The 13,186-nt window shown below is 34.4% G+C and overlaps 1 protein-coding gene across 6 annotated transcripts in view; it reads right to left on the bottom strand.

Annotated features, from left to right (window-relative positions):
* Positions 1 to 455: 455 nt before the first annotated feature.
* Positions 456 to 13,186, bottom strand: part of LOC148952356 (uncharacterized) — a 140,915-nt gene continuing 128,184 nt past the window's right edge. For 3 of the 6 annotated variants that reach the window (XM_089089830.1, XM_089089831.1, XM_089089832.1), the window contains exons 7-8: positions 10,763 to 10,818; positions 471 to 2,400 (exon numbers count right to left, since the gene is read on the bottom strand). In XM_089089830.1, coding sequence (XP_088945956.1) covers positions 2,181 to 2,400; positions 10,763 to 10,818 — 276 coding nt within the window. In that variant the 3' untranslated portion in view covers positions 471 to 2,180. Of the gene's footprint in view, positions 2,401 to 6,127; positions 6,147 to 10,762; positions 10,819 to 13,186 lie in introns of all 6 variants that reach the window. The other 3 variants (XM_089089833.1, XM_089089829.1, XM_089089828.1) reach the window with 3 other exon arrangements.

Below are 13,186 nucleotides of genomic sequence, written 5' to 3' on the forward strand. Positions count from 1 at the left end.
GAGCATGAGAGAGTCATAAAAAACAAGTACTCGGTTTTGTAAAATTACGTTTTAGCTTCTTAATGCAACTTTTGGTATGAATTTGCTTAGTAATTAGAAGCACGTATTTTGAAGCTGACTAGAAGAATACATTGCCGACGGTTTCTTATGCTTTCTAAAATTTGGGAAAACAAAGTTTTCAGAATGTTTTCATTGAAAAATTCCTTGGCCATTTTCGTTAAAAAAATAACAAAAATATCCACCCCCGAGATTTTAAAAAACACATTTGCACCCTCCACCCTACATTACATGAGTTAATGATACTTTGTATGGTTTTATCACAAGTCTGTTTTCTGACCTAAATCGGCATAACTCTAAAAATGTAACCTGGTTTTAATCGATATTCTTTATTTGTTCTTTAGCATAATAACAATATTAAAAAGTCACGCTTCCAATGCAAACTTCTCAGCTTTAAATAAATTATTATATTTCTTAGTATTGGATGTGATCGTCTCTTACTATGTTGCTACCTACCACTGCGACCCGGACAAGGGAATTTATGGTTATATCACAGTTCTGTTTTCTAACATAAATCAGCATAATTCTAAATATGTAAACTTGTTGTAATCGATGTTCTTTATTTATTCTTTAGCATAATCATAATATTAAAAAGTCACGTTTCCAATGCAAACTTATCAGCTTTAAATAAATGATTACATTTCTTAGTATTGGGTATGATCGTCTCTTACTAGGTTGCTAGCTACCACTGCAACCCGGGCAAGGGAATGTATGGTTTTATCACAGTTCTATTTTCTAACCTAAATCAGCATACTTCTAAAATTTTAAACTTGTTTTAATAGATATTCTTTATTTATTCTTTAGCATAATCACAATATTAAAAAGTCTCGTTTCTAATACAAATCTATCAGCTTAAATAAACAAGGGAATGAATCTTATGACAGTACCAAGAGGTGTGTTAAATCACAAAGCACTTATAAACAAGGAGCCAGGACAATGTAGGTAGAAAAGACCAAAGAGCACGGGAAATCAGCAAGAGTCGGATCTTTGGCTCTTTAACATGGTAAGATTGATAAATAAAGGATTACAGCGCGACTTTTACTCCAGCGTCTAGGAACTCCAAAAATTCCTAAGACACTCAAAGCGCAAAATTTCAAAGAGAATGGGATAGATGAAATTATTAAACTGTCTTTTTTTATAATTAGAATTGAAACTTAATAATAGCAATAAGTAATCAGGCTTCTGGTACTTGTATGATAAATCCCTTACCGCTCAAGTTGTTCATTCATTGAGGCATTATATAACGAGTTTTTTTCGTTAGGCTCTTTCAGCTTAGCGTGAGACAAAACAAATAGAAGTGACAGAATAGATGGAAAATACATAACTGGGGCTACATATTTGTATATTAGTGGGGTGGGGGTAAATTATTTGGACACTGTGAAGTAAGAAAACAATTCTTACTACATAATATGCAGAATAATTGTACCTAGCACATTAGGAATGTCGACCCGCTATACTTTATCCCCCCCCCCCCCTAATGTGCAAATATATAGCCCAAATTTGTTTCGAAAGTAATATATTTTTGTCTTACTTTGGTATATTTTATTAGGATTTAGAGACAGAGAAACATATTAGAAGCATATTAGGTAGGGGGTATATCATACAAGTACCAGGATTCTTTTGCTTTCAAGGATTATTTTAACTGAAAATCCAGTTTACAAAAAGTTGATACACTAACCAACCATCATGGTTAGTTCGACAAAGTATTGGCAGTTGAAGCAGAATAGGTGAACAAAAGCTGGTACAGGTGACAAAAACTTGGTACTCTCTACAATCACCCACATTTTAAAGTGCCTGGAAACACGAGTCTGCAGTAGCTGAGAGTAACTGACTATTCAACATAGTCCAAAAACATTTCAGAGCAAAATTGCGGATCATATACTTTTAACTGTCATGGAAAGTGGTAGAATTTAGAAATGAAACCTTGGGGAGTAGATATAAATAGACTTAATTGAACCCCGTCAAAAAAAATATTCTCCAATTCAAAAGAAATAGACCGTACGTGAAAACGCCAGACACTAGATGCCATGAGTATCTTTTTTTTTCTACGACAACGCCAGTTTTCATTCTTGCCAGTTTCTCATACTCATTGGGAATGACTAGGATATACAGTCTTATTTTGCCTATTTCGCATTCACCGGATGATACCTCACACTTCCGTTAATACCAAGTTTATTTGATGCGGCGGGATGAATTTCAACAGGGAGCACTTTTAATGAACAGTTGGCTTTCGGTATTTTTAATTCTTTGCCAAGTACATCTTTGGCACACTTCCGAAAAGACTGATTTTCTTCATTTTCTCCGTTATTTTCAATGTCAACTAAATCACCATTTTCATCTGAACTAAAAAAAAAAAATTAAAAAAATAGGATTTAATCGCTTAAAAAGAATATACATAGAATAATAAAGTAGTAAATGAATACAAAATGCACAAGAACAGTAAAGACGTAAATGATGAATTATTTAATTTCACCGGGTTTATTTGAATTGAAATGTCTAATAAAAATAGTTTCTTCCATTTTTTTGCACTTATTTTTTTGCACCGTTTTTTTGCAGTAAAGTGCAAAATTTGCACTTTACTGAAAAAATATAAATGTTTTTACTTTTATAACTTTAATAAATCAAATAATATTAACATTTTGATTACTAAATATCAGTGTATGTATAGAAAACTGACAATGCACATCATTTGTATTTTTTCAGTAAAGTGCAAATTTTGTTCTGGCCATGGGAAGGCATAGGGCTTTGCGCCCAACTTATGTTAATTTCTGCTCGTTTTGAGTTTGACTCGGTTAATTATTGTAATTTCTGTTCGTTTTGGGTTTCATTTATTTATTGATGTTGATTTGTGGTAGTTTCACGCTTGGTACATCAATTGATTTTATTTTTGCTCGTTTTTTATTTAATATAGTTCTTTACTTTTCTTTGAAAAACTTATTTTGTGGAAAAAGTTTTTTTAATTTTATTCTGTTAGTTTTATATTGACATAGTCTTTTCAGGGAAAAAGAAAATGATACTTTAAATCTTTTCGTTTTTTAAGACTTTATAGTTTGGCCTGTTATTTGTATGCTAGAGAAAAATTTTCAGCAATTTTTAACAACATACACCCTTTTAAAAATCTGGACACAAATCTTAGTGTTTAATTTAGTTTCATACCTCCTCTAGTTGACCTTAAATGTAAAACTTTATACCATTCACAAAAAAAATATGTTTACTTTCTTTGATAGCTGGGAAACACTACCGATTTTTTGTTTGGGTTAATTTTTATCAGAAGAATTGGGTGGTTTGGCGTGGGAGGGGGGGCGTGGAAGGGGCATTAGTTGCCCTCAAATCACTTTCGACTGTTAAAAAGGGCATCAGTCCTTTCTATTTTCAATCGAATGAGCCCTTTTCGAAGTTCCCATCACAACTCCTTCGGTACGAAGTGCCCTGGTCTAAACAACAACAACAACAACAACAAAATGATACATTATACCAACTTCGATCTTTACTATAAAAATGTCAAGCCTTCCAATCATTTTCGACTATTGAAAAGGGCACTAGGCCTTTCACTTTCCAATCAAATGAGCCCTTTTGGAAACGACAACGCTTTCTATAAACACCTTATATGCCCCCAGGGCATAAATTACAAAACTTACCCTAAGGTCTGTTAGGGTGGTTGTCATCCTCTAAGACCGAATTTCCAGAACTTTTAACTACGTTAAACAACATGGCTATCTCAAAATTTTGATTGGATGTGTTTGGGGAAATGGTGGGCATGAGAGGGGTGTTAGTCGCCTTCCAATCACTTTCGACTATTAAAAAGGGCACAAGCCACTTCAATTTTCAATTGAATGAGCGCTTTTCAAAGTTTCTACGACAACTTCTTCGATACAAAGTGCCCTGCTCTAAAGGAAAAAATTAATAAATAATACATTGTGCCAACATTGTTCTTATATGCCCCCAGGGCATAACTAAAAATCCTTGCCCTGAGGGTTGTGGGGGAGTGTCCTCCTCTTTACTTAGTCCCCGTTTCTTGTCTCGTTCTCAAGTGTCCCCATTCTTTACTTAGGCAGCCCGATCGTGCTGCCTATGATTTATACAACAACTTTCTATAAAAACCTTATATGCCCCTAGGGCATAACTTACAACCCTTGCAATGAGGGCTTTGATGGGGGTTATCATCCTAAAAGACCTAATTTCCAGAACGTTCAACAACGTTGAACAAAATGGATATCTCAAAACTTTGATTGGATGTGTTTTGGAAAATGTTTGGCGTGAGAGGGGCGTTAGTCACTAACCAATCACTTTCAACTATTAAAAAAGGCACTATCCCTTTCAATTTCCAATTGAATGAGCTCTTTTGAAGTTTCGACGACAATATTTTCAATAAAAACTTTATATGCCCCAGGGCATAACTTACAACCCTTGCCATAAGGGTTGTGGGGGGAGGGGTTGTCATCCTTAAAGACCTAATTTCCAAAACTTCAACTACGTTGAATAAAATGGCTATCTAAAAATTTTGATTTGATGTGTTTGAGGAAAAGGTGGCGTGATAGAGGGGTTAGTTGCCCTCAAATCACTTTCGACTATTAAAAATGGTACTAGCCCTTTAAATTTCAATTCGAATGAGCCCTTTTTCAAGTTTCTACGACAAAGATTTCAATAAAACACCTTATATGTCCCCAGGGCATAACTTAAAACCCCTGCCCTGAGGGTTGTGGGGGAGTGTCCTCCTCAAAATTATATTTTCTATCTGGAAATTAACTACGCTGAACAAAATGGCTATCTCAAAATTTTTATTGGATGTGTTTGGGGGAAATATGGGCGGGGAGGGGGGCTAGTTGCCCTCCAATCACTTTTGACTATTAAAAAGAGCACTAGCCCTTTGAATCTACAATCAAATGAGTTTTTTTTAAACTTTCTACAACAACGCCTTCTTTAAAAACCTTATATGCCCCCAGGGTATAACTTAAAACCATTGCCCTGAGGGCTGTGGGGCAGTGTTCTCCTCAAAAACATATTTTCGATCTGGAAATCAACTACGCTGAACAAAATGGCTATCTAAAAAATTTGACTGGATGTGTTTGGGGAAATGATGGGCAGGGGTTGGGGGGGGGCCGCTAGTTGCCCTCCAGTCACTTTCGACTATTAAAAAGGGCACTAGCCCTTTGAATTTCCAATCGAATGAACCTTTTTTGAAGTTTCTATGACAACACCTTCTATAAAAACCTGATATGACCCCAGGGCATAACTTAAAACCCGTGCCCGGAGGGTTGTGGGAGAGTGTCCTCTTCAAAAATATATTTTCTATCTGTAAACAAACAATGCTGACCAAACTGGCTCTATCAAAATTATGTTTGGATGTGTTCGGGGGAATCATGGGCGTTGTCGGAGGGGGGGCTAATTGCCCTCCAATCACTTTTGACTATTAAAAAGGGCACTATCCACCCCAATGTCCAATCGAATGATCCCTTTTCGAAGTTTCTACGACAACTTCGATACGAAGTACCCGGGTGGAGAAAAAAAAACCCATTGTGCTCACATCGTTCTTTACTTAGGTAGCGCTAGCGCGCTGCCTATGAAAGGAAAGTGTAATTGGCGAAATTAGTACAGTAATAAGTGTCAGATTTCAGTTTAAGAAAATTACAAAACCAAATCAGAAATGCCAAGGAACGCCAAATGCTAGATGGCATTAATGATTTCTTTTGAAGACAGGCATCCCAAGGCCGTATCCAGGATTTTTTTTTTCGGGGGGGGGGGGGGGTACACAAAAAAAAAAAAAAACGCATAAAAAATTGTTTTTATCAATTTTTGTTACGTTTTTACGTGTAAGAAAAAAATTTCAGGGGGGGGGGGCAAACTCCCCTAACCCGACCTGGGTACGGCCTTCAGGCCCTCATTCCAATCTGATAAGTTACCCGTATTCTTTGGCGCTAAGTAGAGCACCATTGGGGCAAGGGTTGTTCAACAAGATAAGATTTGGATTTTCGCGCAACAACATCTTAGTTCCGTCAGCTAAGGTTTACTATCGAAATTACTAGTATGTAAACAAAAAAAAAAAAAAAAAAAAAACGATAAACTATAATACCTCATGAATCCTTGTGCGGCTGCAAAGAGAAAATTAAAAGTAAGAAAATTGTTTGACAAGTTGAAGATTTATTTTTCAAGTTTAGATAGTTTCAGTTATAATTCCAAACATTAAACAGAGGTGATTCAATTTCAGCAAAGATGACGTTTGGTAGTTAAGAACGTTCAAAGTCATTCAAACATCGAGTTATACCGACGAACATAACTTCAGTTTAAAGGATTGAAACGTGGCTATTCATCTAGTCATTCCTTAAGATGGATATCTATTGGTTTTCTTTCAATTTGTTTTGAAAAAAAAAAAATTGTGTTTGTACAAACAAGATAAAAACAAAGCAAAAAGGCAGCAAAGATAAGATTAAATATTTTCCTTGTAATTAAATCTTTTCAAAAAGTCAAAAAAATTGTCCTTGTTTGTCATATTAGATTGGGAAAAGGCATATATGGACGTTTCCTGTAAGGCTGAAAATTACCAAAAGTTGTAAAGATTTGCACTGTGTAAAAGTAGCACAAAGTGAAAAAAGTTTGAGAATAAGGTTAACTTGATTCTAAAACAAAGAAAAAACTGCTGTCTCTGCTGCTCAGAGTGGCCATTCAGAATGTGGTTAGGAAGAGAGAATAGGGTGAAAGAGGACTCTGGTTTACAATTAGAAAAGTTCAATTTAGATCATTTATTGTTGTGAACTGATCTTTGTTTAAAGAGAATTGCCAAAAAATGCAAACAATTCTTAGAGTAGTTGAATAGTAGGGCATCATAGCCATATGGTTTTTTGTACGTTAAAATTAATATTACCAATATTGCTATTACCACCACACACATCAACACCCCTACCCCTTGTGAATCTTTTTTTTTTCAGAAACCAGAAAACAGGAAATAGATTATTGATTGCAATTGAAAATCTTCATAAGCATATCTGATAACACCTCCAAAAATGACCACAAAATTAGAAACTACCTCACAAAAAAAGCACCTTCAACTTATTTCTTAGGACACTTTTGTAATTTTTCTATGAAAAGTTATCTTTCAATTTTGACGCCTCAATTACTTTGATATTACTGTATGTTATATCTTCTTTTTCTTTTCACTTTACCAAAAGGCAGAAAAAGAGATAAGCGTAATAGAGTAATGAATAGAGCCACCACACCTAGAAACCACGAGGTCTATAGTCTAAACACAGATATGGCAAGGTCTTCTCCTTTCAGGATTGACTCCATTGAATTAGTTGAGTGAATGTAGCCAAGATACTGACACGATTTTACACTTCTTAATAAAATTTGATTCCAAAAAATTATCTTGTGATAGTTCGAGCCAGCTTTATGCTGCGAGTCGTTTGTAGTAGTAATTTCTGGTTTCCCAATATTTTGGAATTTAAACAAAATTCTCAGAATCTCTCCAATGATAATATTCGACTCCCAAAAGTTATCATTGGGAACTAAGAAACAGTATTATCGCACATATATGTAAAAATAAGTTATCAGCACAACAGCTATAATCCCAAATATTTTCTTTGGTAAAGAAAGCTATATCAAAGAGTCTGCTGTGCAATTATAACAATTGCTTGTGTATTCTTTTGTAGCGTAAAACACTCCATTTCATTAAATATATTACTTGTGTGGGAGTTGAACCAAAGATTCCCTGGTGACTAGCCAGAGCTTCGGAGCTTCCAAACCTGGACCAACAGATATACCTGGCGGTCCTTTGATAACTTTTTATTGCACACTATACCCTTCCCGACAAAAACCATTAGCTTGAAATAACAATTGAGCACATTTTTGAAGTAATGCCTTAAATTAGTTATTTTACCTTAAATGAGAACAGGATACGTAAACGTATTCTGAGCTCAGTTAAGCTTTCAGAATGTGCATCTCTGGTGACAACAGCCTGAACATTTCTATATATATTTATTTCTTTACCATATACAATAATACCATGTGTTCAATTAGATATTCGGTTTGAATAGAACGGTAAAGTTAACAATAAAAAAGCTCTGAAAGGATCGCCAGGTGTGACCGTTGGTCCAGTGTCGGAAGCTCCGGCTAGTAACCAAGAAATGTTCAGTTCAACTCCCTCACCAACTGCGATTCTTTCAAGTAATTGTCTTTAATTACTATTTCGGTGATCAGACTGTTTTTAAGTTTCCGCTAGGCTTAATAGAGCATGTTTGTCGTAATTACTTAATTGTTGGATCATAGACATGCGTATGTTTTCTTTTAACGGTCACTCCATATAAGATCAACGAGGTTACGTCATACAGTCATCGCCTCAGATTTTGACAAAACTACATAGATTTATTTATTTTGTAGAGGTAAGCAGCGATCCATATTTTTCTACGTAGCTTTTTAGCTTTGGCTTTACGGTCATTAAAAATTTTGAGGGTTTTAACTTTTTTAATACCCCGAATTGTAGTTATCAAGTATTTTGCAGTAGGTTACATCAAGACATGGCTAATTGTAGAAAGAGAAAAGCCAAGACAGATCAGTCCAATTAATTGAGAGGCAAATGTTTAAATGGCTGGGGCACGGGTAAAAAGCGGGAGTAAGCATGACTCTCTTATTGGACACATACTTGTTTGTTAGTTTTTGGAAAGGCATGCCTGCCTAGAGTCTCAGGCATGTTGACCAAGAATTGTGACCTTTTGAAAAATGATTTTTACCGTCCATATTTATCGGTTATTTTTATCTAACGTTATTATTACATTTGGTTAGTATATAATAAATGCAAAAACTATAAATTGACTGACCAGACAATTCTAGAGATAGAATAAATTATGCTAGTGAATAAACGTACAATTTTCAAAAATACTAATGTTTCGTACAAAAGGGATTATTGTAAAATATCTGAATTTCGTTCATTAATTTTTAGTCTCGCTGTATTATTTGAGATCTCAGGCCTTGGTTCAGGAGCACAACGTTCAAAAGAATAGCAAGAACTAACTGAGTTTCAGTGGAAACTAAATCTTTATTGTTAAGCATCCATCTTTTGGGTATAAACTGGGAGATCAAATTCCCCCTAACATCCATTATGCCTTACCAGAAAACAATTTATTAATTAGTAAGAAGTCTTCATGAAACTGTGTCTACAAAATTTGCCAAATAGTTCTGAAAGGTCTTTTCATTATTGTATAGTAGATTCAAATGCTATAAGCAGCTTTGTTTACACAAAGGTTTAAATGGAAATGTTTCGGATTTCCCTACTTATATTCTTTGGTTTATGTCTTCCTATTTGTCGGGCGAATAACTCCCTATTCATCCCTAACATCCCTAAAAAAACATTGTTCGAAGAATTCCCTTGAATATCCGATCAGGGATGTCAAGAGCCAAATCAAATATCAGGGCAGGACACTTGTCATAGTATCTCTAAGAAGATCATCTAAAACACAACAGAAAACTGCTTCTCCTACCGTTATCTTTACATGTATTTTATCTTTTAAGACTTACCCCCCCCCCCCTGTATACCCCCTTTCCATGTTAGTTTTTATTCATAAGAAAGATATTTTAACTCTAACAAAAGTATTCCTGTCCACCCATACATTCAAAACCTTCAAGTTGTCATTCACTGCAACACGGAAGCAACACACAGGCAATATTGAGGATCAAAATTCCATGATATTATTCATACTGTCCTAATGTCTCTTTTACTGAAATTTGAATCACAATGGATCCAAAAATGAAGATATTAAGAGGTTCTCATGACTGCCCAACTTGCATCACTGCTAGCAGCTTTAGCCTGGCCTCTTAGCGTGGGTACATACGGATCAAGGCCTTGATGGACAGGGAATAAAAATCATAGAAAAGTAAATTTTCACATGAAATTTAAAAATCCCTATGGGAAACAAAAATACTTCCTTGTTGTGTCCCTTACAAAATCTTATAATGCAAATTTTGTTTGCCAAGTATTGTCAGACATTGGGGAAAAAGTTAGACCTGCATTTCGCACTCCCTCTAATTTAAAAGCAATTTTTGCTATCCCTGGCGGAGAATGCCTCTGCTGTTAAACCTCAATTTTAACGCCAAAATGTCATTTTAATCACCTAAGACATTTCCACTATTTTTAAAGCCAAAGTGGAAACGCTGAAATATATTCCACGCAGTATTTCAATTTGAACCTCACTCAAAGTTTTTGAACGACATCTGTTATTCCTTTCTTTCTAAAGCCCTAAATCACGAATTATAATAGGTATTAAAATTATACTTAATGAATTTAAGATTTAATATATTCCCTAAGGGCTCAAATGAATTCGTTTTTCAATCAAATCTACTGTCAACAAATTTTCAACCGGGATAAATTTAATCAAAACTATGAGAAACATGACCCTTCAAGTGCAACTGTTTTATATTTTCCTCTGCATTGTCCTTTAATTTCCTTTATTCTAGTTTCAGTTATTTTGGACCCCAAAATCTCCCTTTCCCCCACCTGCAAAAATTCTCGTCTATATGTTTAAATTAAAAGAGTTTCGCTTTATTTCCTTTATAGATGAAGTTTGAAAGGTAAGAACTTCTTTCAGGGGAAACAGAAAGATAAAGTAACACTTAATTTGCCAATCAAGAGAAAATGAAAAAGAAAATGAAAAATTTGATTTTACCGAAAAAACTTCAAGAATGAAAATCAACAAAATAAAATCAACAAAAGAAAACTTACCCACAAATGCCATCGATCGTACTGTTTTGAGTTAGACTCCCGAAATTTGACTTAATCTAAAAAAAAAAAATAATAAAGTTAGCTTAGCTAGACATACTTGAATATTAAGATGGTGAATGAAAAAAAAAAAAAAAAAAAAAGAAAAAAAACAGCAGTAATGTGCAGTCCATTCCAAAGTTGAGGGAGGAGGTGGTTAGCACGACAACATAGTCTAACCTTTATTTTTAATAGCTTAAACTATAAAACTATTCTTTAAAACATATTTTAAATAAGCCTGAATATGAAATTCTAAAATTTGAAAGACTGAAGAAATAAATTTATATTAAATTAATTAGTCAATAGACATGAGTTTTAGAATGCCACACCCCAGGATTAAAGCATTTGACAAATACAAGCATTTTTTGGCATTTGTTGAATTTACAAAGGGAGGACTTTTCTAAAAACACTAGATAAAATTTAATATACAACCTACACGAATATTTCGGCTATATAACCCCGTATTCAGTGGTTGTTGGTTATAATTTGCAAATATAATGCAAAACAAAGAAGTTAACTAAAACTCATTGATAACAAATTTTCAAACTAAGACTGCATAACAAAAATTAAATATATTGAGAATGTCTTAGCGTCATCAACCCACACAGGTTCAGCCTAGACTGACAAAAAAAAGGTCATTGATATATGCTATTCGAATTGATTGACACTGGTTACGATTCCTTATTGCGGTATTGGCTCTTTTTACGGCTAGCCTCGTATGCCTTTGGGCCCATTTTGATATTTAATCTACGTTATTATTTATCATAAAGGGTAGTTCTTAAAACAATAGATAAAGCCGAATTTTAGAAAAAAAAAATACCCTTTAAAAGACTGAATGAAAACTTGACGACTGAAGAGTTAATAGGCATGATTTCTATACTGTCACGCTCAGTGTAAAAGATAGGTCATTTCGTTGGCGAAATCGACTCGTGGATTAATGATCTTTGCTTCCTTTATCAAGATAAGAAAAGAAATTCGAGAGGAAAAAACATTACCAGCGAATAAATATTACCAGCGAGTGAAAATGCAATGCAAATATTTTGACCGAGACCTTTGCTGGGCAATCCTCAGCAAACGATGAAATAAATAAAAACAAACAGTAAAAAGCACCCCTTAAATAAAATCAAGAACCTTTCCAAGCTACTGTGAAAGGTTTACTGAATAAAAAAAAAAAAAAAAATCCGACAAGAAAAAGCAATTCCGGAAACTAAACCGAGTTCACTTGATTTTATGCTTTTTTTTAAAGTCAGTCGCTTACCAAGTCTGGCATCATCTAACATTTTACTAGATTGGGAAATATTACAATATAGGGAAAATCTGAATATGAGTTCAGTTAAGTCTAAAATAAGTTTATCCGGTATCTCTATTAAGGGCTAATTTTTGTCGTATGTATTTCTTGATTTCGACTGCCTCTATTCCTTTCAAAGAATTAAGTGATAACTCCTAACTCTTCACTAGTAATAGCTCCACAAGCTTATTTCTATCCGAAATTGATCATATTGTTAAGTCATACGAAGAATTATATTACTTGTCCTTCCTCCTAAGACGCAAATGGAGCTTTCATGCAGTGTTTGATTCTCATAAAGTCGATGATATCGGTGTATAAATAGAATAGATTAAAAAGATAGTCACCGAGTCAGCGATAGTCACTGAGGTTAGCAGAGTCACCAAGAGGTGCATCAGAGATAAAAAAAAAGAAACGAGGAAAAGAAACAACAAATTAAAAAAGATAAGATAAAACACACACGGTAGAAAAAATTCGTTTAATGTTGCATACATGAAGAAAGAAGAAAAGTATACCACAGCAAATGAGGGTTCGACTGATAAAGAAGAAAAAACTGTTGTTTTGTAATGACCTTAGAAAAAAAAGTTAAATAGTATTCCCGAGTACATAAAATCAGTGGCGTAATTTCATTAAAATCCTGGGGGGGGGGGGCAAAGTTGGAGCAAACTTTCAAAAATCAAGTGAAAACAACAGTAAAATACTAAAAAAAAAAAAATTTGGTACCATAAAGGCAAGGGCGTAATTTGTTATGGGGCAAGGGGTAAAATGCCCTTCCAAGACCACGGTTCCCCCCCTCCAGACCCTAGTTTGTCCCCAAGCTAAAATTTAGTTTCTTCAAAAATCTTCTCAAAACCAAGATAAATTTGCATAATTCAAGCATCAACAGAAGCAGATCTGTTTTTTAGTTTATATTTATATAAACCTTATATTACTACAAAGTACCTTTATAGTACTAAATAGTACCTTTATGGTACCAAATGGCTTATTTTTTAGTTTTTAGTGTAATTTTCACTTGTTTTGGGAAAATTGGCTTCAACCCCCCCCCCCCCCCCAGGACTTTGATGAAACTACACCACTGCATAAAGGTACTATTCATTACTATA

This window comes from Artemia sp. Qi Xiang Cuo, chromosome 5 (assembly GCF_049724085.1).
Source record: "Artemia sp. Qi Xiang Cuo chromosome 5, ASM4972408v1, whole genome shotgun sequence".
NCBI lineage: Eukaryota > Metazoa > Arthropoda > Branchiopoda > Anostraca > Artemiidae > Artemia > Artemia sp. Qi Xiang Cuo.